The 25955-nt window shown below is 37.8% G+C and overlaps 1 protein-coding gene across 2 annotated transcripts in view; it reads right to left on the bottom strand.

Moving 5' to 3' along the window:
* Positions 1 to 14986, bottom strand: part of RAB28 (RAB28, member RAS oncogene family) — a 65565-nt gene extending 50579 nt beyond the window's left edge. The window contains exons 1-2 of one of the 2 annotated variants that reach the window (XM_072406429.1): positions 14768 to 14986; positions 5565 to 5661 (exon numbers count right to left, since the gene is read on the bottom strand). In XM_072406429.1, the coding sequence (XP_072262530.1) occupies positions 5565 to 5661; positions 14768 to 14842 (172 nt within the window). In that variant the 5' untranslated portion in view covers positions 14843 to 14986. The remainder of the gene's footprint in view (positions 1 to 5564; positions 5662 to 14767) is intronic. The other variant, XM_072406428.1, reaches the window with a different exon arrangement.
* Between the last annotated feature and the right edge of the window lie 10969 nt (positions 14987 to 25955).

Raw genomic sequence — 25955 nt, 5'->3', positions numbered from 1 at the left:
CAAGTCCAAATTCTGAAGTATTAATACAACCATCTGAAAGCTTTTATTAAGTTTGTTGTTTTATACTTTTGTGATTATATTTTATATGCAGAAAAATAGATTCTCTACTTGTTGTTCATCTAAATATCAGGAGTGTCCTCAAAGTTATTGCAAGACTAACAAAGAAAAAAAAAGAAAAAAAAAAGAAAAAGGGATCTAAACCTTCTTCAATTTACTGAGTAAATCACTTTTGTAACTGCCCCTTTCTCCATAGAAGAGTTTTTTTATAATTGTTCAGTTCAATGCCGCTAAGATAGGGAAAGAACTAAAATTTTTATTAATGGAGTTTTTAGGTACTCATGTCAACTTACAAAACTCGGAAAATGTCATTTTCATTTTCAGTTCTTGTGATTGGCTCACTGACTGATCAAGTAACTTTGGTAGACATACTTCTAAATTCAACACTCACTTAAAGTGTACTCACAATTTTCACTTTACATTAAAGGGTAGGTTTTTTTTCAGTGCAACACCTTTTAAAAAAAAAAAAAAAAAAAAAAAAAAAAAAAAAAAGGTGCAGCACCATCCCCTAATTCTCGAATGAATGGGATCCGTACGTCACGCATCCCAGGAGGCTCTCATATTCCTTTCCAAAGACAAAAGACTGAAAGATGAATGAACCAGCGCTGTACAAACAGTGCCGTTCTGCTCTTTGGAGAGTTGAGGGGGGAGAATGATGGAGCGACACTTCGCTCTCTACTCCTCACTTGTATTCCAGTCGTTCATGTCGGCTTCATGAACGACGTCGGACAAGCGCTGCATAAACATCAGATTCTCGCCGGATACCAGCCCTGAGGCGATATTCAGACGGGAATCATCTGACGTGTGTACGTAGCCTAAGTCAAATGATCTTTTGACGTAGTCTGCCTATTCAGTAAACATGCGCCAGATTTGGCCAATATTTTACTGCTTTGTAGTCGGGTCCAATGAGGCCTTTAAATGGAACTAGAGTCTACTTAAAAAAAAGTGCTGTTAGGATGACCAAAGATTTCAAACCTCAAAAACAACTTGATAAAAATTAATGTGCTGGCAACAAAGGTGAGTATAGACAATGCAATCATTAGCTGTCAAATTATCTGTTGATCCTACTTCCAAAGGCTACATACACATTAGATGATTCTCGTCCGATAATTGCCTCAGGGCTGATGCTGGGTGAGAATCTGGCGAGTGTACAGCGTTCATCGTCCTGCCGGATCCAGGAATGATGCACAACCCTAATGAAAGTGAAGGGGGGAGAGAGAACAGCGGGGTGCCGCTCTGTCGTTTCTCCCCTGCCCCCTCCATAAAGCAGAACGGTGCTGTATGTACAGCACTTTTGCTCGGTCTTTTGTCGTTCAAAAGAATTGTGAAAGATTTTTTACAACAATTATTGCACCTGTGTACACAGCCTTAAAATGGAACTAAAGTCCCGCTTTGAACAATTGGCAAATCAGGCAGGTGATTATTGCATAAAGGGACAGGCAATGTCCCTTCTGCAATAACTATTCTTACTTGCCTGATCACCACCCAGCTGTCAAATGTTGCTGAGCTGCAGAAAACACAGCAATCCCAGTTTCCCTTGCACGTGCTGGGAAGTAACGAACTCCTCAACGAGAGCTACATCCTCCCTGGGCCTCCAATCAAGATGGATGAAAATCATTTAGCTGAATATTATGGGTTTAGTTCTGTTTATGCTGCACTAAAATCATACTGCAGTGTTGTCACTCTGTCTTCAAATGGAAAGAATAGTTTAAAAAGCACATTAAATAAGTGTCAAACTTCATCTATCACTTTTTAAGCTGTTACATCAACAGTTTTTGGAGGTTTTCTATAGACCCTTTAGCCTTGCATCTTAATGTGGAAAATCTCTATGTGGAAAAACACATAACCCAATACATTTACCAGAATACAAAAGTTTCCCCATAGTGGTGCCTAAAACAGGCTTTTCTCCTTGCATAACCATAATTATATCTTCGTTATCTTTCATTCTTAAAAAAAAAAAAAAAAAAAAAAACAACTCTTGACACTTTTACACCAAACACAAATAGTACATGCATGCGTGCAGTTGTTACTAACTGGCCCTTTACATAAAATGAGATGTAATGTAGGTTTACTGGCACTTAAATATGCACTTATAGCACTCTATGGCCTCTTAAATCCCACCCACTTTGCTTTACAGACACGGCATTGCTGTTGGCATGTGCGGTCTGAAATATATTGTGCCTGCTGGCTATAAAATGGTTAACTAGCATCAGCAGTCCTCTTTTTTTCCATGCAATGTGCTGCAACTCGCATCTAAATGGTTCCTTTGCACTATGAACTGAAACATCTTGAATGCTCAAACTGTATTTTTATGGCTGTCTAGGGACACTAAATTTTAGTGGTCTATTTAATGCCAGCAATTTCATGCTGCCTTGCATAAGACAGCATTCACATATTAGAAGTCAGCGGTTACATAGCTATATTATACCTTTTTAACACGTATGAGATTAGTTATTTCCATTAAGAACATTATGCTTTGTTTCTTATAAATAAGCTATGCATGGGAAATGATGTAGGTATTATTTAAAAGAGAATGATTGTGCGGAGTGCTGAATGAGTTTTTGTATGGAATGTTATTAATTTAGTGCAATATTCCATAAGCCACAGCACTATATTAACAGTAAAATACTACAACTGTATGCTAAAAAAACTTTCTGAATAAACAGACTGAGGAAGCAGTAAAGGTAATGTATGAAGTTTAAAAAAAAAAAAAAAAGTTTAATGTAGAAGTGCCAATATGTCTTCCATAGTTGAGCAAGTATATGCTACATGTTCAAAAAATGTTTTATATACATGCTTTCTTCATAACACAATATGGTATCTGCTTTACTGCTTCTATTGCTCTTTTTCTCCAATTTAGCTCTATTAGTAGGCTCAGACTAATTTAAAACAACAGAATATCTAGATCAGTGTTTCTCGACCTACCTAAAATGGGGAAATAACTTTAAAGTTATAAGGAAGCCCTGTTAAAATTTCTATCTCCCCAGCACAGTGTATATTAGCGTGGTGCTAAAAAGGAGGAATGCCTTATGGATTGCTGGCTATTGGGAAGAATGTCACCCTTACAGATAACCAAAACAATCATTGGTGTCACTTAAACTGACCCAACAGCCACAAATATCTCATTGCTCAAGGAACCCCTAGCAACCTCTGGATGAGCCCTAGAGTTCCAAAAAACCCTGGAAGAAAAACACTGATTTGAGTCATCTAAAGCTGCGTACATACTTCCAATTTTTATCGTTCAAAATGAACGACGAACGAACGACGAACGATCGATTGGGCAAAAATCGTTCGTAAAAAAAGTAACCAACGACGCCGACGAACGAGGAAAGTCGTTGGAAATGAACGACCGGACCGGCGGATCGGATTGGACGACGATCGTTGACCATCGTTCGTGTGTACGATCGTTCATTGATCGTCCATGGGCTGAGCATGCGTGATGAACGAACGTTCGTTCACTTCCTGTCGTGCACGTCACTTCCTGTATCGCTCAAACGATCGCAACTATTGTGTGTACAATATCTACGAACGATCGTGTCGTTATCTGTATGTACAGGATCGGTGCTATACGATAGTTCGCAGATATCGTGCAGGATCGTTCGTCGTTCGTTTACCAACGATAATAATTGGAAGTGTGTACGTAGCTTTACTGTATCTCCTGTAATCTCCTGCAAAGCATACAATGTGGCTAATGTGGCTAAAAAGCAGTGGTATGTCATATGCCAGAAAAAATAGTGAATTGAAATTTCTACAAAACAAAAAATTACAGTCTTCTCCCCAGCCCCTTTTAGCTGAGTGCACCACCCAGCACTTTTCAGCAACCACCCGGCTGTTTTTCGGTGGTTACTGATTAGTTGGGTCACAATACAAGTTCTCACACAATGGGCCAGGTTTTATAAAGAGCACCTGCCCCAGTGTACATAGCAAATAAGAACAGGAACTAGGAATGGATAAATATTGCCTCTAATTGGACACATATTTGTGAACACCAGTCACTTACATAAGCTTGTTAGATGTTCTATTCTGCAAGCTGGTATAAAACCAATCATATACCCATGCAATTTGTAATGAGAAGCTTGGAATAATAGTATGGGGTAGGCTTTTTCTGCCTTAATCATGATTTTGCCCCTGTGCAAAAAGCCAGGTCTATAGACAAATCTATAAACTCAGGTGGCCTGTACAACGCCTTAAGACTATTGAATACCTTTGGAATGACCTGAAATGCAAGTTGCATACCAGGTTTTCTCATCCATCATCAGTTCCTAACATCACAAATTCTATTTTAACTAAAGGTAGACAAATTCACACAGAACCACTCCAAAATCTTGTGAAAAATCTTCCCAGAAGCAGAAGGGCATAGAAGTAAATCTTTAGGAATTATCAATGACCATGGCTTTTGAATGGGATGTGATTACCCCACAGTTACCACAAACTGTTGGCCATATAGAACACGCACATAATAAAACACTAAAGGTGGAATATAATGGTAAAAAAAAAGAGTCACAAAAATGCTGCTTCTGTGTAATATGCAAATAACAAAAGAAAATACCTGGTACATTTAAAACACAGAAGTTTTAGAGGACATGAACTTATTTGTATCTGAATACAGAGTCACCTTAAACTGTACCAACAATTATATAGTGTATGTATTTAATATCCAGTCATGCAGGCCCATGCAATTTTTGGGGATGCAAAGTTCAACAAAAATTGCCACCAAACAGGGCTTTGTTGCAGAATAGGGCAAGCACTGTCTCCTCAACAATCAATTACCTGCCCAATAGGAGTCTTCTTTTGTAGAGCATGCACATGTGTTGGCTGCATTGATACCTGGCACACCCTGGCTTCCCAGCACCAGGCAAAGCAATACCCTCTAGGGGGTAGGAATCTCTCCCACTACCATGTGATACACCACTGAGTACCTGATATTTCCAAGCTCCTACATTGTCACTTAGGAAGAACAATCATGTTATCAATATCCAGAAGTAAAAGGAATTTTTATTAGGTACAGTGAGGTGGAGGAGCAAACAGAAATGAAGTATAAACTGTTGCCACCACCAATAGCAATGTGCTGCTTCGCCCTGCTTGGGCAAAGCTTATGTTGGCTGCAAGGACAGAAAAAGTGTCTACACTTAATAAAGGTAATTAAGTAACCATACCTGAGCTACTTCTTTGGGTGCAATAAACATATAACACATGAAAATAATTGGTGATAGACATTTTTGGCAGTGAAACCGCCCGACAAAAAAAACCAAGCCAACTTTCATAAGCCAATCTAAAAAAAAATTTAGAAAACCCAGGTAAATTCTAACTTTATAAAATGATTGGTGTTCCTTAGAAATGTAATAAATGTTGTTTATCGCCACTTTAAGTATTTTAGAAGTACGCAAGTTGGTCAAAAATAATGCCAGCTATTTGTTTTTGTAAAGTCAAGTTTCACCATTAATCCTGGGCATAATATGGTCCTGAACCCACAAACCAGAAAGGAGAAAAAAAAAAGAAAACCTCACCTGGCAATGTCATCCTCTTCAGAAAGAAGTCCAGTCCTACTGTTTGTTTGTACTGTTTTCCGAATGATTCCTGGGCAAACCGCATAGCCAGCGATGTCTGAAAGAAAATGTGTGAGATGTTTGCTTTGAAATAGTTTGGTCTGGCAGCACACAAAAATTGGTACTTGCGCTTTTAAAACAGCTTTTAACTAAGCCTAATAACTCATGAGGATGAAGCACAAGTAGTGTTACAATTAGGATCTGTGTCCGTCATCTCAGCCCTGAGCTGGCCCAGCCAAGTCAGTCCCTGGGCTCGTTATATAATGAGGTTTTGTACTGGAGGTAATTAAAAATCAGAAAGTTAGGACTGAATCATTGTTCTTGCTTGAGGAACCCCATAGACATTATCAGAAATCAGAAATGAAATCTACAAATAAACTTACATTTATTATTATTATTAATTTTAATATTATTAAACAGTATTTATACAGCACCAACATATTACACAGAGTTGTACATTCAATAGGGGTTGCAAATGACAGACAGATACAGACAGTGACACAGGAGGAGAGGACCCTGCCCCAAAGAGCTTACAATCTAGGAGGTGGGGGAAGTAACACACAATAGGAGGTGAGATATGTAGTGGGGGGAAGACAGGTAGGTGAGCTTAAAAAATGGGATTTTAGCGATATTTTAAATTAACAGAAAATAGGAGAAAGCCGAATAGGACGAGAGAGACGATTCCATAGGGTTGGGGCAGCACTAGAAAAGCCTTGGAGCCATGTGTGCGATGAGGTTATGAGTGAGGAAGTCAGTAATAGGTCATTGGAGGAGCGGAGAGAGCGGCTAGGGGTGTATTTTTCTATCAGGAAACATACCACATTTAATGGATTGCTCTCTAATTTTCTTTTTTACATAAATTGGATAGTAAGATTTTGTTGCAGATAATGTGTTGTATTACATATCAGCTTCAAATCGTCTATTGCATTTCCGCAGCCAAAAAACATTTTCACATAGTAATAATTATTATCACTACTACTGCTGTGATAGAATGATGTTACTATAGTTTGCCAAAATAGTATAAAACACACAAGGGATTTAAGGACTGAATTCATTATGGATTAGATCAGTGTTTTTAGAGAACTAGTGTTCCTCAAGAGGTTGCTAGGCGTTCCTTGAAAAATGAGCAATTTGTACCTTCATATTAGGAATATTAAGCCTGCAGTGTTGCCACTGGGAATGAGGACGTCCCAGATACTGGCAGGATCACTTGGTATTTTCCCTTTACTGCAACACTTACAAAAAACAAACACCATGCACAATAGACATTTTTTATTTAAAGTCAATCATACAAAATACGTTTTTGGGTTTTTACGGACACTTTAGGCTGGACTCATAACTTTTCTACCTTTTTAATGTGGGGAATGCGGTGGTCAGTGGGAAGACTGCCCTCCTTACAAATATTGATGTCATTTAAACTGACTTGAAAGACACAAATTGCTCATTACCCAAGGAACCCCTAACAACCCCTGGAGGAATCCTGGTTAAGAAACATTGCTTCTGTTCAGGTATCATGCAGGACCAACTTCCTCTTGCTGAACTTCTTGTCTGCCCTCATCTAGAACTGACAGGTCCACATTACAAGTTTTTGATACCGTGGCCATCCTCTCTTGATTTTCTTCCAGCCTGGCATCTACTTTGGTCATTTAGTGACCACTGATTATATACATTACTTATCTGTTCATACACAAGACTAATTAGATATGTTTTACCATCCGGCTATTGCACCTATGCCAGTAAAAGGTTTTGGAAAAAAAGAAAAATAAAGCAGGAAAGAAAAACATTTTTTTCATGGAAAAACAGCAAAGAGACACAAAGTACAATGTGCACACAAAACAAACACTGCACAACTGTGGATAGGTAATGAAGTGTCTGTTTCAAAAACTGTAAGACCTGGAAGATATACTAGGTAAGTAATAGGGTTGAACATAATCTCATGCTTCATCTGATTAAACAAAGATTAAGGGCAGACCTGAAACTTGACGCTTCACAGCTAGAATAAAAAGTGAGTTGTGATGTTCTACACACGTTGTCCATTTTGTATAACAGTTTAGGAAAATAAATTCAGAAACTTGTTGTTTGCCATACCCAGCACCAACACCCCTTTCTATAGGAATATTTCATATTACAGAGTTTTCACAGTAACACTGTTACACTGGATTTATATAGCACCGACATATTACACAGCGCTGTACATTAAATAGGGGTTGTAAATGACAGATACAGACAGTGACACATGAGGAGGAGAGGACCCTGCCCCAAAGAGCTTACAATCTAGGAGGTGGGGGAAGTATCACACAATAGGAGGAGGAGAGGGCGCTGACCCGAGGAGCTTACAATCTAGGAGGTGGGGGAAGTATCACACAATAGGAGGGGAGATATGGAGTGGTGGGTGAGTAGTGAGGGTTTGTTTAAGAGACAGAAGAAGATGGGTAGGCAAGTTTGAAGCAATGGGTTTTGAGTACTCAAAATGAGCAGAAAGTAGGAGCAAGCCGAAAAGGATGAGGAAGACCATTCCAGAGAGTCGGTACAGCTCTAGAAAAGTCTTGGAGTTGTGCGTGTGATGAGGTTATGAGTGAGGAAGTCAGTAGTAGGTCATTGGAGGAGGGAAGAGAGCGGCTGGGGGAGTATTTTTCTATGAGGGCAGAAAGGTAAGTGGGGCAGGAACTGTGGAGGGACTTAAAGGTAAAGCACAAGAGCCTAAATTTTATTCTAGCCTGAAATGGAAGCCAATGAAGAAAAGTAAAAAGAGAGGCAGCACTGGAAACAGGAAACAGCTTGTGATAACTGGAAAGTATAGGGCTTGCAAGGCAAGCAGTAACAAAGTGCTCACTATTGCTTGCAGACATTGGCAGGATTAAATCCTCCCAGCCTGCAATCTGCACAGTTCCTACCCACCAGGCCAGGCTGTCCCCGACATGTTAAGCCCCCACTAATTATCCTCAACCAGATTGAATCCTGATCATATTATGTCTATAACATCATGTGATTACACGGAGACTTCTTCCACATAAAAAGCCTTCAGCCTGTAGATGGCACTGAAGATGGTAGTCTAATTGTCACATACAATTACAATTATCACTGTATGTATTGTATGCATGTCTCAGGATATAATTAAAAATGCTTACAAAAAAAAAAATAAAAAAAAAAAACATTTATAGGTGTTATGTCCAGTACTCTATGTTTGTGCTGGCTCTTGTCAGTTACATTGTTCCTCTAAGAAAAAGGAAGGGATGGAGGAATCTTTAGACCTAACAAACTTCCTGTCCTGGGGTGACAATGCTGCTTATCCATAGAAACAGTAGAGTGAAATTGGATTGTCGCCTTAGGAAAGAAGGTGTGGTATTGGCAAGATCAAAAGATTAAAAAAAAAAGGATCAAAAAAAATCCTAAAAATGGTAAAAAGAAAGTTACTACAGCCACCATATTTAAGGAATTGTAAATTACACTACAGGTAGTCCCCGGGTTGCATACGAGATAGGGACTGTAGTTTTGTTCTTAAGTTGAATTTGTATGTAAGTGGGAACAGGTACATTATTTTATTAAATACTACTAGGACAGATGTTTGTCTCAAAATAATATTAAGCAGTGTGGTGTCAGTTACTGTGAAAAATCCTCACTGTGAGTTAATCACAAACAAAGCAAAAAAACAAAGCAAGAAAGAAAAAAAAAAACTTTATGGAACCTAGACATTTATTAAATTCTGGAGCAAGCTGAGCTTTGATATGCAAATATGCAAAAAGAAACTGCAGAGTTTGTCTTGGTCATGAAAGAGTTACAAGATTTTGCAGAACAGCAAAAGACTTTTTCTGCAAGCCATGCAAACCGCCCCCTCACACAAACAAGCAGGGAAGCCCATTTGTACCTAGGAGTCATCCATATGTCAGACGTCCTTAATTTGGGGACTACCTGTATAATACAGTGATTTTAGTTTTAAACTTACCAGAACTTTAAAACTAAGGTAAAACATGAAGCTTTAACCCCTAATCGTATGGCCCAAGCTTGCAGGTCAATTAACATGTATACTAAATGCTGATCTACAGTTGCACAGACTCACCTACCACTTAAAGCACCCATGGAAAAAATTGAGAAGAAAAAATAAAAACTGTATTTTCGATATTTTCGGGCAAGGCAACAGTTTCATATTAAAGTCAAAGCCCCACCTCTAGCCATAAGCCCAACTGCAAATGAACCAATTATCACTTTACTAAGGCCACCTAATCCCTGGAATCATTAGCCCAATTCTTACATTGATAAAAACAAAAGTATGAAAATCCAAAGAAACAGAACTCAAATAGTTACACCAACAACATACTCTCCTACCCACAAGTGCACCATCAGTTGTAATAGCTACTCAGCATGATGGAAAAACAAACAATCCTGAGTGTGCTATTGTGACACAGGTAAGCAGTGTCCTCACAGGGTGGAGGGAAGCCATAGCCAGGTGGTGAAAAAATGGCCAGGGAAGAGGCGAAAAATGTTGTATAATGTATAAGTATAGTATAAAGTAAATATATATTAGGTATCACTCCAACCGGCAGGCTGCTAGCTTTCACTGACATCTCACTCTACACAAAGCCCAGTGTAAGCAGCTGTCTGATGACAGACAGGTGGCTACTGAAAATTGCTGGGTGGTGCTCCCTGTTTAAAGTGGCTAGAGGAACACTAGGTAAGCATTTGCTGAATGAAAGTCAAGCACTAGTGCTGCTCACATACAAAACTCAGAGGGGGACCTGATCTTCTGGAAGAGAAAGAAGGAAGGATATTCTCTCCACCTCCTTATTCAGCTGTGTGTGCATAACAGATGAGGTCACAACACAGGCTATTCACAACATAGTTATAAAAAAAAAGCTTATAACTTAATTCAATCTGTTGCCTCTTACACTTATCACAGGCAATATTTTATTATTATTATTATTATTATTATTATTATTATTAATAAACAGGATTTATATAGCGCCAACATATTACGCTGCGCTGTACATTAAAAAGGGGTAGCAAATGACAGACAGTGACACAGGAGGAGGAGAGGACCCTGCCCCAAAGAGCTTACAATCTATGAGGTGGGCGAAGTCTCACACAATAAGAGGGGAGATGTGGAGTGATGGCAGGTAGTGAGGGTTTTAGGAAGACCATCACAGAGAATTGGGGCAACTCTAGAAAAGTCTTGGAGCCGTGCATGTGATGAGGTTATGAGTGAGGAAGTCATAACTAGGTCACTGGAGGAGTGGAGAGAGCGGATAGGGGAGTATTTTTCTATCAGGTCAGAGAGGTAAGTGGGACAAGAATTGAGGAGGGATTTGTAGGCAAAGCACAGGAGCTTGCATTCAATTCTCAGGTGAAATATTTACCCAACTCCAAAATCTTTTAAAAAAGCATAATATAATAAATAACAAATATGAAAAAGAGGTACACATTTCCTTTAATGCTGAATTTTTGGAGGTAAAAATCAGTGCATGTATTTCTTAGGCAGAATTACCGAAGGGCTTTTTTTTATTTTTTCTTCAATAATATTTGTCTTTTTATAAAATGATATGTATTCCCACAGCATCGGATTAGGAGAGCAGAGTTACGAGTCTCTAAGCTTAAGTCTGCCTTGTCCGCGGTTTTAATTAAACCACAAATCAGATCACAAATGGTTACATTTACTCATATAATATCAAATTTGCAGGATTAAATTGTTGGAAACTATAGTTATCATCCATTAGAGGATCGTAAAACTACCAGAATCTTTGACTATGATTAACAGCAAGTAAAAGGGCATAACTTCCACTTCTCCATCATTGACAAACAGAGCATGACTAAGTTCTAATTTTATGGTTTTTACTATACATTAGTGGCAGCAGCAAGGTACAGAGGTATTTATATATAGGAATATTTATTTACATCAGTAAAGTTTTTCCATCTGTTTATTATTATTATTCTCAATACCATTTGTTTGGTTTATTATATCATTCGTATTTTTTTTTATCTGTGATTGATTTATAACTATCATTACCAGTATGATTTATACAGATTTGGTTTAATGATAATATAATTTAAAAATCTTTAGTTGGTTGATGCATGGTAATAGTTTGATTTATATTAGGTTAAATTAGGAGTTGTAATTTACATTTTCACATAGGGATTCCTGTTACTCCCCAGTGCAGGTCCCATGTTTGAAAAAAAAAAACTATATACAGATTACTCAAATTGCTGTGTTATTGGGTTATCAAATTTGCTTATAATTTACCAGCAGATAAAACTAAGCTACAATAAAGCTGTTTCCCAAAGAAACCAGAATTCTTAAATTATTTCCCTGAGAACAGAAAATGAAATCTAATAAGATCTAACTCCTGATTCAGTAAATGTTTTCGGGGGTTAAATGCTCATTTATACCTAATAAATAGAACAACTATGTTCACATTGGCCATGGTAAGAACCAGCACTGCGGTGTGAGTGACCAAGTGGCTGGAAGCTTGCAGGGTTCGGCACAGGATCACTCAATCCTAAGGCCGGTCATAATATGTCCTCATTCCCCTGCAGGCACCACCTCCATGCGACCGATTCCTGCAGCCTCTAACAAAAGCAACTATGGCCCGCAGTCAGAGACACTGATGTGATCTCCCACAATGTACAACCAGCAGCTGTGCATTGTAAGGTGAGGAGGCCAGGTGCCAGTCCAACGAGGTCAGAGAAAAAAGGAGGGTGCTGATAACAGGGGATAAGGTCAGTCCTGATTGCACCCCTCAAAAAAATAATTTAACCTTTGTTACTAACCCAACTGCAAGCTTTGGTAAAAGATACAATTCGTATATAAAAAAAGAGTCTATTTTGCACTATACAAGACACTTGAGTGGTGTAGGGCTCCTAAAAAAATATATTTTAAAGAAAAATTGTTATCGGGAAACATATCAGCAAACATTGTTGATCTTCTTCTGAAATGGTAGTTTTCTGCTTACCTGTGGCTTTAATAATTCCAGATCTAAAACAAGCATACATGAAGTAAAGTCAAAATAATTTCAGAACATTGGAGTTGATATCAGGTGTCAGGTTGGTGACAAACTACAAAAGTAAGTGGTCCAGCCTGACAAAAAAGCCCACAATACAGATGTCCTCAAACTGAACCTGTGGCCAAAGCTTTAGACATTCAAGCATTTGTAGATTTATAATAAGCAATAAAATATATTTCAAACATTGCTTTTTTGCTGGCCTTTGTAGCTGCAGTAATCAACCATAAAAGTTCACAGCAGAATCTTAATCTAAGTAATATTCTCAGCAGCTCTGCTCCCCCTACTAGTAATGGCTGCTTTGTAAACACAAAGCAGGTGGTCAGGGAGGGGGGAGGACAATGAGCTGAGCTGTTCAGAGAGTTGACTTGAACCTTGAAGTTGAATTGCTTCATGGTGGCTGCAGCTATAGAGGCCTGTGGGACTTTTAGAGTTTTAAAGTTCACTTACTGCCTGCTATGCATGAAAGTTTGAAAGTCACTTATATATTTGGAGACAACTTTTTTCTCATTTTGGTTCTGTACATTACCACAATTAATTTTAAATGAAACAACTCAGATGCAGTTGAACTGCATACATTCAGCTTTAATTCAGTTTGTTGAACAAAAAGATTGCATAAAAATGTGAGGAACTAAAGTTTTTTTTTTTTTTTTTACACAATCACTTCATTTTAGGGGTTTAAAAGTAATTGGACAATTGACTCAAAGGCTACTTCATGAGCTGGTGTGGCCAATTCCTTCGTTACGTCATTATCAATTAAGCAGATAAATGGCCTGGAGTTGATTCAAGAGTCGGGAAGATTTTTGCTGTGAACAACATGTGGTCAAAGGAGCTCTCCATGCAGATGAAACAAACTATCCTTAGGCTGCAAAAACAGAAAAAAAAAATCTGAGAAATTGCTACAATATTAGGAGTGGCAAAATCTACAGTTTGGTACATCAATGCAAACCAATCTAGTTGCAATTTTATATTAATTAATAAATGTTACAGTCTGATCAGTGGGGGAGAGGAGACTGAGGGAACATTTCCTTCTGCCTGCAGCAGACTGGCGACATCACCTTAGCCTGGACAAAGTCCCTCATCACAGCTGGGTTCTGATCTCCATTAAAGTGCTCACAGAACCGCCCGAATAATTGAAGCCAGCAGACCAGCATTGTGAGATATAAAATACATATTATCAGAACAATATTTCTATTTGTAGTTTAATGCCAAGATAAAATCTGTTTCATCAGCACATAATGTCAGATGTGCCATCTGGCAAGTAATAAAATGGTTGTTGTATAGACTTTTTTGGTCATGTGACAGCCTTGTATAAGGTAGGTGATGGTCCCTGTGTACATAAAAGTGGGGGTAGGTAGATATCGATCCTCTAACACGGATGAAGGTTTTACGAATAAAGTGAACATCTATGATTTGGAGTGATGGGGTCTCTGGCAAGGAAATTTAGTGGGCAGTGTGGTGGTTCCTGAAAATGGGCACCATGTGTAGTGATAGAGCCTCTGGCAGTGGGTACATTGAGGATTACAAAGATCCCTGATATTGTGCTCAGTGTGCAGTGATGGGGCCCCTAGTAGTGAGTACAGTGTGCAGTGAATGGGCCCCTAGCAGTGAGTACAGTTAGCATAGTAATGCCCTCCCTCCAGCAATTGGTAAAATCAGAAAAAAATAGTGAAGTGGGTACAGTGTGATGATGGGGCCCGCTGGCAGTGGGTACCGTCCCCATAGTAATGAGACCCCATGATGTGAGTACAGTCAGCACAGTGATGGGGGCCCTAGAACTGGGTACAGCATACAGTGATAGAGTCTCCTGGCAGTGGGTAAAGGTAGCACAGTGATGGGACCAAAGGTAGTAAGTACAGTCAGCATAGTAATACCCCCCTGACAGTGGGTACAGCCAGCACAAAGATAGTGACGGGTCCCTATAATGAGTACAGGGTGCAGTGATGGGGCCCCTAGCAGTAGGTAAAGCCAGCACATTGATAGTGATGGGGTCCTCAGCCATGGGTACAGTCTGCACAATAGTAGTAATGGGGCCTCTAGCTGTGAATACAGTTATGGGGCCCCATTACAGTGGGCATAGCCAGGACAATGGTAGTGATGGGGACCCGGGCCGAGGGTACAGTCATGGGGACCCCGGGGCACAGGGTACAGTCATGGGGACCCCACTGCACTGACCTTCCCGCAGGCTCCATCTCCCAGTATGACAATTTTCAGCTGGCGGTCCTGGCTTTCCTCCTCCGAGTCAGACATGTCGGCCTGGCAGGGTCAGGGCACACACAGGCTGGCTCTGGACTCAGGGATTATGATGACACCGGATTTACAGCAACACTGCTAAGCAACCAGACGCCATGTTCCTCTCAGCCTGTCAGTAGCTGGAGGCCAGAGTCTACCAAGTACAAAGGAAAAGGGGGGGATGCTGGACAAAGAACTGTAAATAATTCCGGTGTCGGGTATTCGCTAGTATGACGCTGTAATGAGCTGTAATAAGCTCTCATCACACATAGCACATAGACCTATTACACCCTATTCATCTCTCCGACAAATGTCTTTGTGTTACTATTCCCACTTTTCCCACTAAGAGATGGATTCTTCCAGTGTACTACGCAGCACGGCCTCCCCGCTGCCCTTTAGACGTGTATAGTTTTAGCTCCTCCCATCTGTGTATTATGAGTTGCTAGGATACGGCTGATGAGAGGTTTCCCTCATACTGACCCCAAACAATTCACATGAGGAGCCAGCTGTCAGAATATTTACTTATCAGTGATCAGTATTCTAATAAAGTGTATGCAAAACACAGAGAAGATCCAGGGACCCCACATGCAGGGACATGGGAGGGGAGAGCAGGCTGAGACAATTTACAATCAGATTGGGCTGATCTGGAAATACTTTATTATAAAAAAAAATTCTTATTAAATTATATGTCAGGAATGAAAAGATATGCAGGATGTCTCTGCAATACATACACATTCACCCATTTCTATAAAAATACGCTGCAAGTACATAAAATACCCGCTCATTCACCAGAATATTTGTGGTGTCAGGACAGGAACAACAGGATTTTTTGAGGTTATCAAACAAGTAACAAAATGCTTCCAATGGTATATTTACCAGACCAGAAAAAAGCAAATAAGAGACATTTTATTGCTGAGAAAACTACACGTACTACATGGACGTTTTCCCCAGCGTTTAACTTGAGGCTTTAAAAGCCCATGTAGTGCGTTCCCATGCATTCCAATGGGCTAATGTACACCAACACGTTTATGAGCGTTATAAATAACACTCCTTGCAGCGTTTACATTTTTTACTGCTTGTAAACTCACATAAACGCTTGCAATAAAAGAGGGTAAAATCCCTCTATGGGTACAGGCAGCAAAAAGTCACCTGATGGGGTGTTAAAGCATAACTAAACTGAAAACAAAAAAAAATTACACTTACCTTTAATCCCACAGGTCCCTCGCTGCGATCCGGTCCCTTGTCGTCCTGCAATTCCTCTTCGTCCGCCATCTTGTCTTCTCTTCCGTCTTCTTCTTATCTTCTTGGCATGTCACCCGATCTTGCACTGCGCAAGTGGGAGATTGGGGGACATAGCCACTGTAAAATGGAAAAACCGAGAGCCGATCTCACTGCACATGCGTGAGATCGGTGTACCTTTCCCTTAACCTCCTCGGCAGTTCATTTCTGTCTGGATTTATGTCTAAAAGCAGTACATTGTTTTTCCTAAAAAATAATTTTACAGTATAATATAATAGTATGAATAGAATAAAGTTTGAAACACAAAATCATGTCAAAATAATAAACTAAATACATTTCAAAAAATAAATTTAATAAACTTTGACATGATTTTGTGTTTAAAACTTTATTATACTCATACTATTATATTATACTTTAAAACAAATTTTCATGAAAGACAATGTACTGCTTTTAAACATATACATTCCGTGTATTGCATTCACAGTTATTTTGTATTGAATGAAATACAAAATAATTTGAAATTCCCGCTGCGCCCCTAACAGCGGCTGTATGCGCTGACGTCAACGGCAACTCCCAGGGAATGTCAGCCCCTTCCCCAGGGGACAGATTGAGGAAGGGGAGGCAGCCAGAGGATGGCAGGAGCCTGGAGGATGCCGGAGGATGCCGATTGGACCAGGTAAGTGTTTGTTTTTTACTTTTTTTACTAAAAATCCGCTTTCAGCTTGTTTTTTACCCCGAAATATTAAGAAAAAATGCACAGAAGGATCATATAATGGTTGTCTACCCTTTTATGTAAAGTGAAAATCTTGAGTTTAGGTACACTTCACCCATACAGTGTAAATATGATGGTGGGAGTACAGTATACAGTGATACCTCGGCTAATGAAGATAATTCGTTCCGGAATCACACTCGTTAGCCGAAATCTTCATTACCTGAAACAAAACTAAAATACAGCTCAGTACAGCTGCACTTTGCTATCGCACATCCACAAAAGCATTCATTAGCCGAGTCCATCTTCATTAGCCGAGGCCGAAACTCAGCCAAAAAATTAATTAGCAGGGTCACTTGTTAGCCAAGATATCACTGTAATCTCCAGGTGTTTTGAGCTCACTTCCTATAGTGTAAGCTCTTCACACACAATAGAATTATGAGGATGATAACAGGACACATCCTATTAAGCTGATAATTGTCACCTGAAACAAACGGTTGTGCTTGTCTTAGGCAAAAATCTGAAATGTGTACAGCAGTACGCTCATGTCATTTACCAACTTACCAAATTTATGAATAACTCATTAGAATAAGAACCTCCTAAAGAAAAATGTGGGGTGCTGCTCACTCATTCTCTCCATCCCATAGAACAGAATGACACTGAGTGTCCAGCACATGCTAATTCGTCTATCACAAAAGATCATTTCCAGCAAATATCGTCTAATATCCATTGAAAATCTGTACACGGCTTAAAGTGTCTGCTCATCTTCAAAACATTTACTTTGACTGTCATATTTTCTTTTATAATTTTTTTTTTTAACATATAAGTGTAGTGCAGATCAGAAAACAATCAACTTTTTAAGTTTAATACCATCATGCAAAAATCATTTAGTTTAGTTTCGAAATATTTGCATTTTTCCTACATTTCATCAGTAAAAAGAACAATCAGTTTGTGTAAACCATCATTTGTGATGCTGAGAAAAGAACCAGGTCTTTGTGTGGACAGGAACAAGTACAAGGCCATATTTTCATTGCTTTCTAGTCGTGGAACTTCTGAATGATGTTGCACATGTTTTTTTGTGTTTATGCCAATGCACAAAGGACATCCTGAGCATTCAATAGGTGGGTGGTAAAGTTTTTTTTGTTTGTTTTTTTTATAGTGGGATAAATTTAAACATGGGCTGTGCCAACCTAGAGGTATGCTTTTGGTAAGCAGTGGGAATTATACTTTGCCCACCCTCCTGGTATATTCTGCACTTTGACAGCCACTGACAATGGGTTCTGCATAACAAAATCTTGCAACCTATTAGTTAATATGTCCATAATAACTAAATTGTTACATAAACATATTTGTTTTCTTTTCAAATAAGGTGCACAAGCTAGGGGCACCTTAATTTGTGCAAACAGTACGTCCGCAAATGACATAAATCCAGGAAACTAGAAATTGTATAAAATATATATAAAAATGCCCTAGCCCTGGTCTTGTTTATTTTGTATTTTGTTTACATTTTCTATGTAAACATTTTGAAATCTTTGTCTTTGTTTCTCTTTGTAGTGTCCAAAAAAATTCACAAAATTCAAAATAAAAAAGCCTTAGTATAATTAGAAAATTTAACCTGATAGAAATATATAATCAGCACTATTATATTAAAGACAAATTAAACAATAGAATTTTCTTTTTGAAAAATACAGCTGAGCTATAACCCAACAATTCACAAAGATTGAAGAAAACAGTTTATGTTTAAGGCTATTAAATATTGTATTATATACTTACCTTACTGTGCTTCCAACTGTAGTGCCGAGGTGTTTGCGGATGGGATCCCATTTAATCCTCATAAATTAACATTCCGGAAGCTTTTACTGATGACTAGGAATTTTTGGGGTTCTCCATGGAAGGAGGGCAACATCACGTCCTGCATTACAGGGGTAACGTACTTATACATAGTAACAATTTTTACCTGCAGGTTTTTTTATTGATGATAGAGGAGAACCCCTGATACAATGCATTTATTACTAGATTAGCTACCCCCGCACCATGATTTTGCCCACCTGGTAAAAGACTTATTTTTATTCCTTTCCCAACAATCTTTTCTTTGCAGCCTTGCCCAGTGCCTTTGCAAAGAAAAGATCCCACAGCCGTATTCTTAGTGGGCATAAAGCCTAGTTTGACTTGTGGCTTTCTAGTGTGCCTAATTTATTTTTATGGACTGGGTAGATTTTAGTCCAGTAACCCACAACACCCCCTAACAACAAAAGCTTTGGTGTAGTGGGGGTGTTCTTGGTGTGTCTCATATTATGATCCATGTTATAATTTTTTATTTTTAATATTTTACCATATCCACAATCAATTAATTGAATGTACTTTTCTTTAAAGAAATTAGAAAGAATTTTGTGATTAGTAAATATATTTAGATTTATTCTTAATCATTTTTTTCAATACACCAATATGCAAACATTTTTTTTAAGACCCATGAACATACTTTCTTTATCCTTTTTTTTATTTCGGTGTTTCTGTCGTTCGGGCACACTTTTCCTTGTAATTTTATATGCCTGCTGGCTATCGAGGCTGCACTTCTCACTTGGAACTTATGTAGTGCTTTGGGCAGACCTTTTCAGCATGTACATGAGGCCCCAGGGTGTAGTCTGCTCAGCCTCTTTTCCCACTTCATAAAACAAAATTGAAAGAAGAATTAGCTACACAGGACCATCGCCACTAGGAATATATTTTGTGCAAAATTGGGAGTTCACATGAAACAAGCCTCACAGTAAGAGCTCCGCATTGCATTCCAGGTAATATTGCTGTGTTAACATTATACATGCAGCCGAATGAAATTCTAGTAATTCGGTTCTCATAAAACCAGCAGTACATATTAATAATTTCAAGCATTTTCCTGCTCTTTTCTGGTTCCAGGTACTTAGGGGGAGGTGGACTGTAGGACCAACACTTCTAAATACTTGTACTACATTCTATCCCTTTCGTAGTTTGCTTTCACCCGTCATTTTTAACTCACTTGAACTCACTTTTTCAATTCACAAGATTAAAAAAAAATCATGACAGATAAAAAATGAATAGGCTTTAACAAAATTTTGATAAAGTATGATTTACTGTTTTTTGGCCTAATTTTATCTATCCATTTAAATCTATTGGAGATTTTAAAGCTTTTTAGGCTCTTGCTTTTGAATGTTTTTGAATTGGGGTGATTGCTTTTTTTTCACTTTGTATTTTTTTGGTGTTTTATAACATAGCATAGGAATTTACAAAACAAATTTAAATAAAAATAAATAGATTGTACTGTCTCATATATTTCAATATCTTTTTCATTTTTTTTTCACATTGACTACTTATTACATACAAATCATATTATATACATATATACATAATATATACATGTATATTATATACATCTTATATATACATTATTTATATAGTATATATTACATTATATACAAATCTTAAAAACAATAGAAAAAGGAAACAGATGTAAAAGGCCCACCTTTTATCATCACTGAATGCATGATTATGATCACTGATAACACTTGATGCCAATAAAATATAAAAATATATAAAAATACCCAACCCCATCCCCAAAATAAGGTAACTAAAAAAAGATGTGTTTTTTCAGGTTTTTGTTTATTTTGTTATGGCTGCCAAGAATGGGTATTATACGTCATGACAATAAAAGAGTTAAAAACGTGCTCTCTCCCTGCGGCAGTAGCCCTGAGGATTTTTTTCTTTGTTTTTCTTTTTTTTTATATTAATTTGTTGTTACTTTGCCACATGATCACTTTTATAGACTGAAATGTATGACCTTCCCACCACCAGACCCCTTGATATTTCTATAGAGGAGACCTGTAACCTGCCTAATGTTTTCACATAGGAGGGCTAATGTTAAAATGTTATTAGGTATTATGAGAAGAATAGTTCTTCAAAGAACGTCCTATTTTAATAAAATATTAGGCAATTAAACTAAAACTAAACTAAACTAAAAAATTATTATTTTTTAATATTAAAAATATATTGTGCAAATATTAGGAGAATATGCAGCTACCACTACAGGGCCCATGTATTCATGAAATATATATTTTTTGGGGTGTTTGAAATCATTTAAAAAATTGTGAATTTTAAAGGGTTGTGAAAAAATAAAAAGGCTGGTCAACATCCCCTAACTCTTCCGGTTGTAGCCAATCTCTCTTCTCCCTCTATTTCCTGAATTTACCCTCTCAGATTCTGTATTCCATTGATTGTATTCACCTGGTAAACAGGTTCTATTAAATAAAAATCTTTTTATAAATGGATTTCATTTTTAATGGCCTAAAATGCATACACAAGTTATTAACTGACTCGTGATTTTAAAATGGGTTTAAAGAATTGGTTTATTGATAAAGAGCAATACTCCTTTATTGCAATGGAGAGTGAGAAGCCTTTGCCATTTGTAAAGTGAACTTTTACTTGTCTAACAGAGCAGCCTGTGCTCCGTTAGAATCAACTCTTATTAGTAAATCAATTCCTATGTGTGCAACATGGTAAACAAAAGGGAAAAAGTAATAAAAACGCCATCATAAAAAAGGAAGCAGGTGCAATAAAATTTGCCTGTATTTAAAATGTGTTGTATGTACAGCGCTCGTTCATGCATCATGCAGTAGTTTGTTGTTGGAAAGGATCGTGAAAGATCCTTTCCAATGTCAATTATTGCATGTGTGTACTTAGCTTATATTAGCTGACTTCAGATTTGTAAGATACACAAAATCGGACCTGCGGACTACTACTGTGTTTTATTTTGTTATAAGCAGGGGCCACTCATATTGGAAACCCAGGGTTTTTTTTTTTTTCCTGTCCTCCTGCAGGCAAGTTTAACCCAGATAATAGACAACTAGTCACTACAAGTTGACTGCTCTTAATAGAGGACAGCACACCAAAGATGGGTCTTCAATCATTTTTCCATAAAACAAACTGACCACACTCTGAGACCCTGACGATGATCCAGAAGTTCTGATTCCAGAAAAATAAGATGGATGGGAGAGTTCTTGCAATGGGCCTGATTTATTAAAGCTCTCCAAGGCTGAAGAGGATACACTTTTATCAGTGAACCTGGGTGATCCAGTAAACCTGGAACAGTTTTGCTATTTGCTAGCAAATGTTTTCAATTGTGGACCAAATCCATTCCAGGTTTGCTGGATTACCCAGCTTCACTGATGACAGTGTATTTTCTCCAGCCTTGGAGCAATTTAATAAATCAGGCCTAATGACTGCTGAACCTTGATTTATCCTTCCCCAATAACCAGCCCCTTCTAAACATTCACCTATTTATCAGATAAGTATCCTTGTTTGATATTATTATTTTTTGTTGTTTTTTTCTACCTTACCCCTTACAACTCTTTTACATTTTTATATTTTAATTCGGTGTTTTACCCACTCATGTAGGCTCTACAACCAGGGTTACTTCAGAGATTGCTAGGGGTTCCTTAAAAAAATTGTGGATCTCAGGTCAGTTTAAATGACATCAATGATCTTTTTGGCTATTTGTAAGGGTGACATTCTTCCCAATGGCCAGCAATGTAAGAGACATTCTTCTTATCGATCACAGCAATAAATAAATTGTGAGTTGTGGATACAGAAATCAAAGCAGGGGTCTATTACAATAGATTCCCCTATGTTTAAAAAGTTAATAAAACTCTGGTCCTCACTTAATTCTCTTGTTAACTTCTAGCTTATCTTTTGATACTGATCAGTTTATTCCAGCCAACTGTTTTCTGGCTTTGTGAATAATGGAGAACATCTTGGTTTTTCAACTGCCGAAACTCGGCTGTTGATAATATGGAACAATAGTATATTAGTATAATTTTTATAATGTAAAAAAAGTAATTTTCTGATATAAAAAACACACACAAAAAAAGATTCCAGTCTTCTACATTTATTCTGAAAAGGAGATGTTTTTACGTTTATCTGGAACTATTTGTTACCCTATAGAATATGAGTTATTGCCATCAATGACAGAATACAGCCATGACTTTTAGGTAATTGCTGCATAACTACTGGCTACCAGTGGGCCTTGTTTAACAAGTAAGCTTTTAAAAGTATCTTACAACCTCCTAAGTGACTCAAGTACACAAATGTTTATGATAGTAATGTCTACAATCCTGGTCTGTAACAACAGACAGGCCCAGCTGCTGAGCGTGACATACAGAAAAAAAAGAAAGGCTGAACAGACAGGGCCTTGTGAATTGCTGAGATTTATATGTATTTATGTTTTCTGAAGTGGTATCTAATCAGTTATGTTTTCAGAGCTGTGAGTGTTAAAGTAATGCCTATTATGTACACATTTTAAAACATGTTTAAATAAAATTGCCACCTCGAAGACAAGCACAGTAGGGCATCCTGGGAATCATGCACTGCCACTGAATTGAATTTTTATGATTAAATAATAGAGAAAAAAAAGAATGTTTAAAAAGAAAGCACGCTTTCTATACTGGTGTAAACTCTGTAATTTTAAAGCTTCTGGCAATAAGTTAAATTAATAGAAATAAATATATGACAGCCCTGTTATCTGCACACGAGATGTATACAGCTCTACCATATGGCAAAGACAGATGGCTTACCTGGCATTTTTCCCTTACAGTAATGCGGTTGTAAACCTAAATTTGTAATCATGAAAAAACTGTTCCCTAAGGTCACATGATTTCTGTGATCCAAATGTCCTTGGTGGTGAAAGGGGACAGCCCTGGTGCTGGTAAGGTCCAGTGTGCCCTACCATGAACTAATTTAATTTAACACTTTTAATGGCCAATAATTGGTGGCCTGAGTGTTTTATGGACCCTGGCCCCTCCTGTCATTACATTTAATGGCATGGCAGACTGGTCCTCCCACCGCCCTGGCCCTTACAACCTACTGCCCAGGCCAATCAGATTAGCAGAAAGAGCAATGTGATCTAAGGCATGTGCAAAAACAGTGGCAACACTGCGAATAGTAGATGAGCCTGCAGATTGTTGAACCACCGATAAGAAAGGTTGCATTGCTAGCATATATTAGTGGATATTTTTTTTTTTATAGTAGACTTAATATTTATTTTTTATAAGAGGGGTTAAAACCATTAATCACAGACTGATTATCTCCCTGCTGCAAGGAAGCAGCAGTTGATTGATGGGATTATCTCTTTCCTCTCGCCTCTGGTCAGCATTCCCTTCTAATGCATCAGAGGCTGAATGGCATGAGAGTCTATGGGAGTAGTCACCCTCTCATTGTACAATAGATTACAAGAGGCTGTTATCATAATAGATGTGTACCTACCTGAGATTTCTGCTTTCAAAATGCCATTAAAACAATAATTTCAGGTTTATATTCAGGTGACTCCTAGTGGTACATCCTGGAACTGCATTTGTCTCTGGTTTGACAGATCAGAGCTGTCAAAGACAGCGTGCTTGTAACACGCTTTACATGAGGACACAGCTCCAGCTTTTGGTGGCCAACAACCATGCACAAAGGATTGTTTAGGAGAGACCCAATATGACCAACTTATAATGTACTCAAGCACAAAATATGTTAACCTATTTACATCTGAGCCCATGTGACTTTTGTTTACCTTTGAAACAAATGTTTTAAAAATATTTTACTATTGATGTATGTACTCACATTAATGTTATTGGCATTTCAATTTATTCATGTTTAAATGTCAGTAGTGATGACTGCATTTTGTGCTCTAGGTTTATATTCTAGTCATTCCTTTTTTAATTTTTGTATTTTTTAGGTAAAAGTAGGTACCCTTGTTTATAATAAAATCAATTTTTATTTAAGTATATATGGTACATATATCGTAAATTTATAACACAAACTTTTTTACATAGTTTGGAAAAGAGTGGTCCCCAATGCAGAGGGAAAATAATGAAAAGGGTCTTAACGTGCACCTGCTTCGAGACAATGAATGTTAAACTGCTTAACCATATTCTTAACCAGCAGTACAGGGGCGTTAGAGCATGTTTCCCCAGATATGTCTAGCTAATTTTAATGAGAATTTATTCTTTCTCAAAGATCCTTAAAGATAACAAAAAGGACTCTAGACCCACCTTAGAAACACCTGCTGATAACCAACATAATTTAATAATAATTTAATAACCAACATTCTGTTATTAAAGATTTTAGTGAAATCTAAAAAAACACATTTCTCCCCAATGCATATAGATACAGAGGTGGATGAGGTCTGTTTAAACCTTCAGGTTCAGTTTACCATTTCCTACCCTATCCTAAAATCAATTTAAAAAAATGTTAACTTTAGACAAACTTTGTGTTTTGTTTCTTGTATACTTGATTTATTTGTCGATCGAGTTTTTTGAAAAGTGCACATGTACTTTGCCCATACAGTTTGTTGTATTGCTGTCTGTAGCTTTCTTTCCCTATTTCTCAAACATAAGTTACAGTGAGAAAAAAATCAACTAAATGGCGTCACTAACAGAACTGAAAGCAAGACAGAAGTGTATCTCCCCATTGTATCTAAAACTGAAAAAAGGCTGAAGTTGGTCTTGTTTCTGGTAATTGATAAAAATTGTCAGCAAGAGATTAAATCACTCAGAAGCACTCAGAAGATTGAAATCATATTTTTAGTTTTTCTCTCTAAACTGTGAAGGCCCCAGCTTAATAAGGAAGAACTCCAGGATCCTCCACTGTACTGAAAATAGTTACTCTCATTTCACTGCATACATGTGCATTCTCACAATGCTCTTTAGAAGCTGCAGCAAGTCAAATAAAGCCTACCTCATTCCCTGGCTGGAAAATGTCCAGCAACATCGTGTCCGAGTTTGAATTTATCTGTTCCCAGTTTGAATGTCACCAGATGTTTTTTTCATCATAAAGGCTCAGAGTTATATATGGTGGTACCTAAGAAGGTCTGCTGTTTTCAGGAAAGCATGCACAGTCCCTCCGACCAGCCATAATCTGTCTGGAATGCACAGAGAAACACAGATACCTAGTGGTGACATTACTGGATTCAAAGTAAGATATGTAACAAAAATTATTATTTTTTTTATTTAAGTATATTGATGAAACACCAAAGGTAAAACATAAGCAGTTCAAACTTCAGGTTTGCCTTAAAAACAGCAAGAGAGGGATCCACAGTATTCCTTCCAGGATCCCTGCAGATTATCTTTTCTTCATTACTTTACCTTGGTTTTTTGGCTTCACATACAGTTAGGCTCC

This window comes from Pyxicephalus adspersus, chromosome 3 (assembly GCF_032062135.1).
Source record: "Pyxicephalus adspersus chromosome 3, UCB_Pads_2.0, whole genome shotgun sequence".
NCBI classification, from domain to species: Eukaryota; Metazoa; Chordata; class Amphibia; order Anura; family Pyxicephalidae; genus Pyxicephalus; species Pyxicephalus adspersus.
Note: the sequence above shows the minus strand (reverse complement) of the source record. Positions and strands in the feature narration are given on the sequence as shown.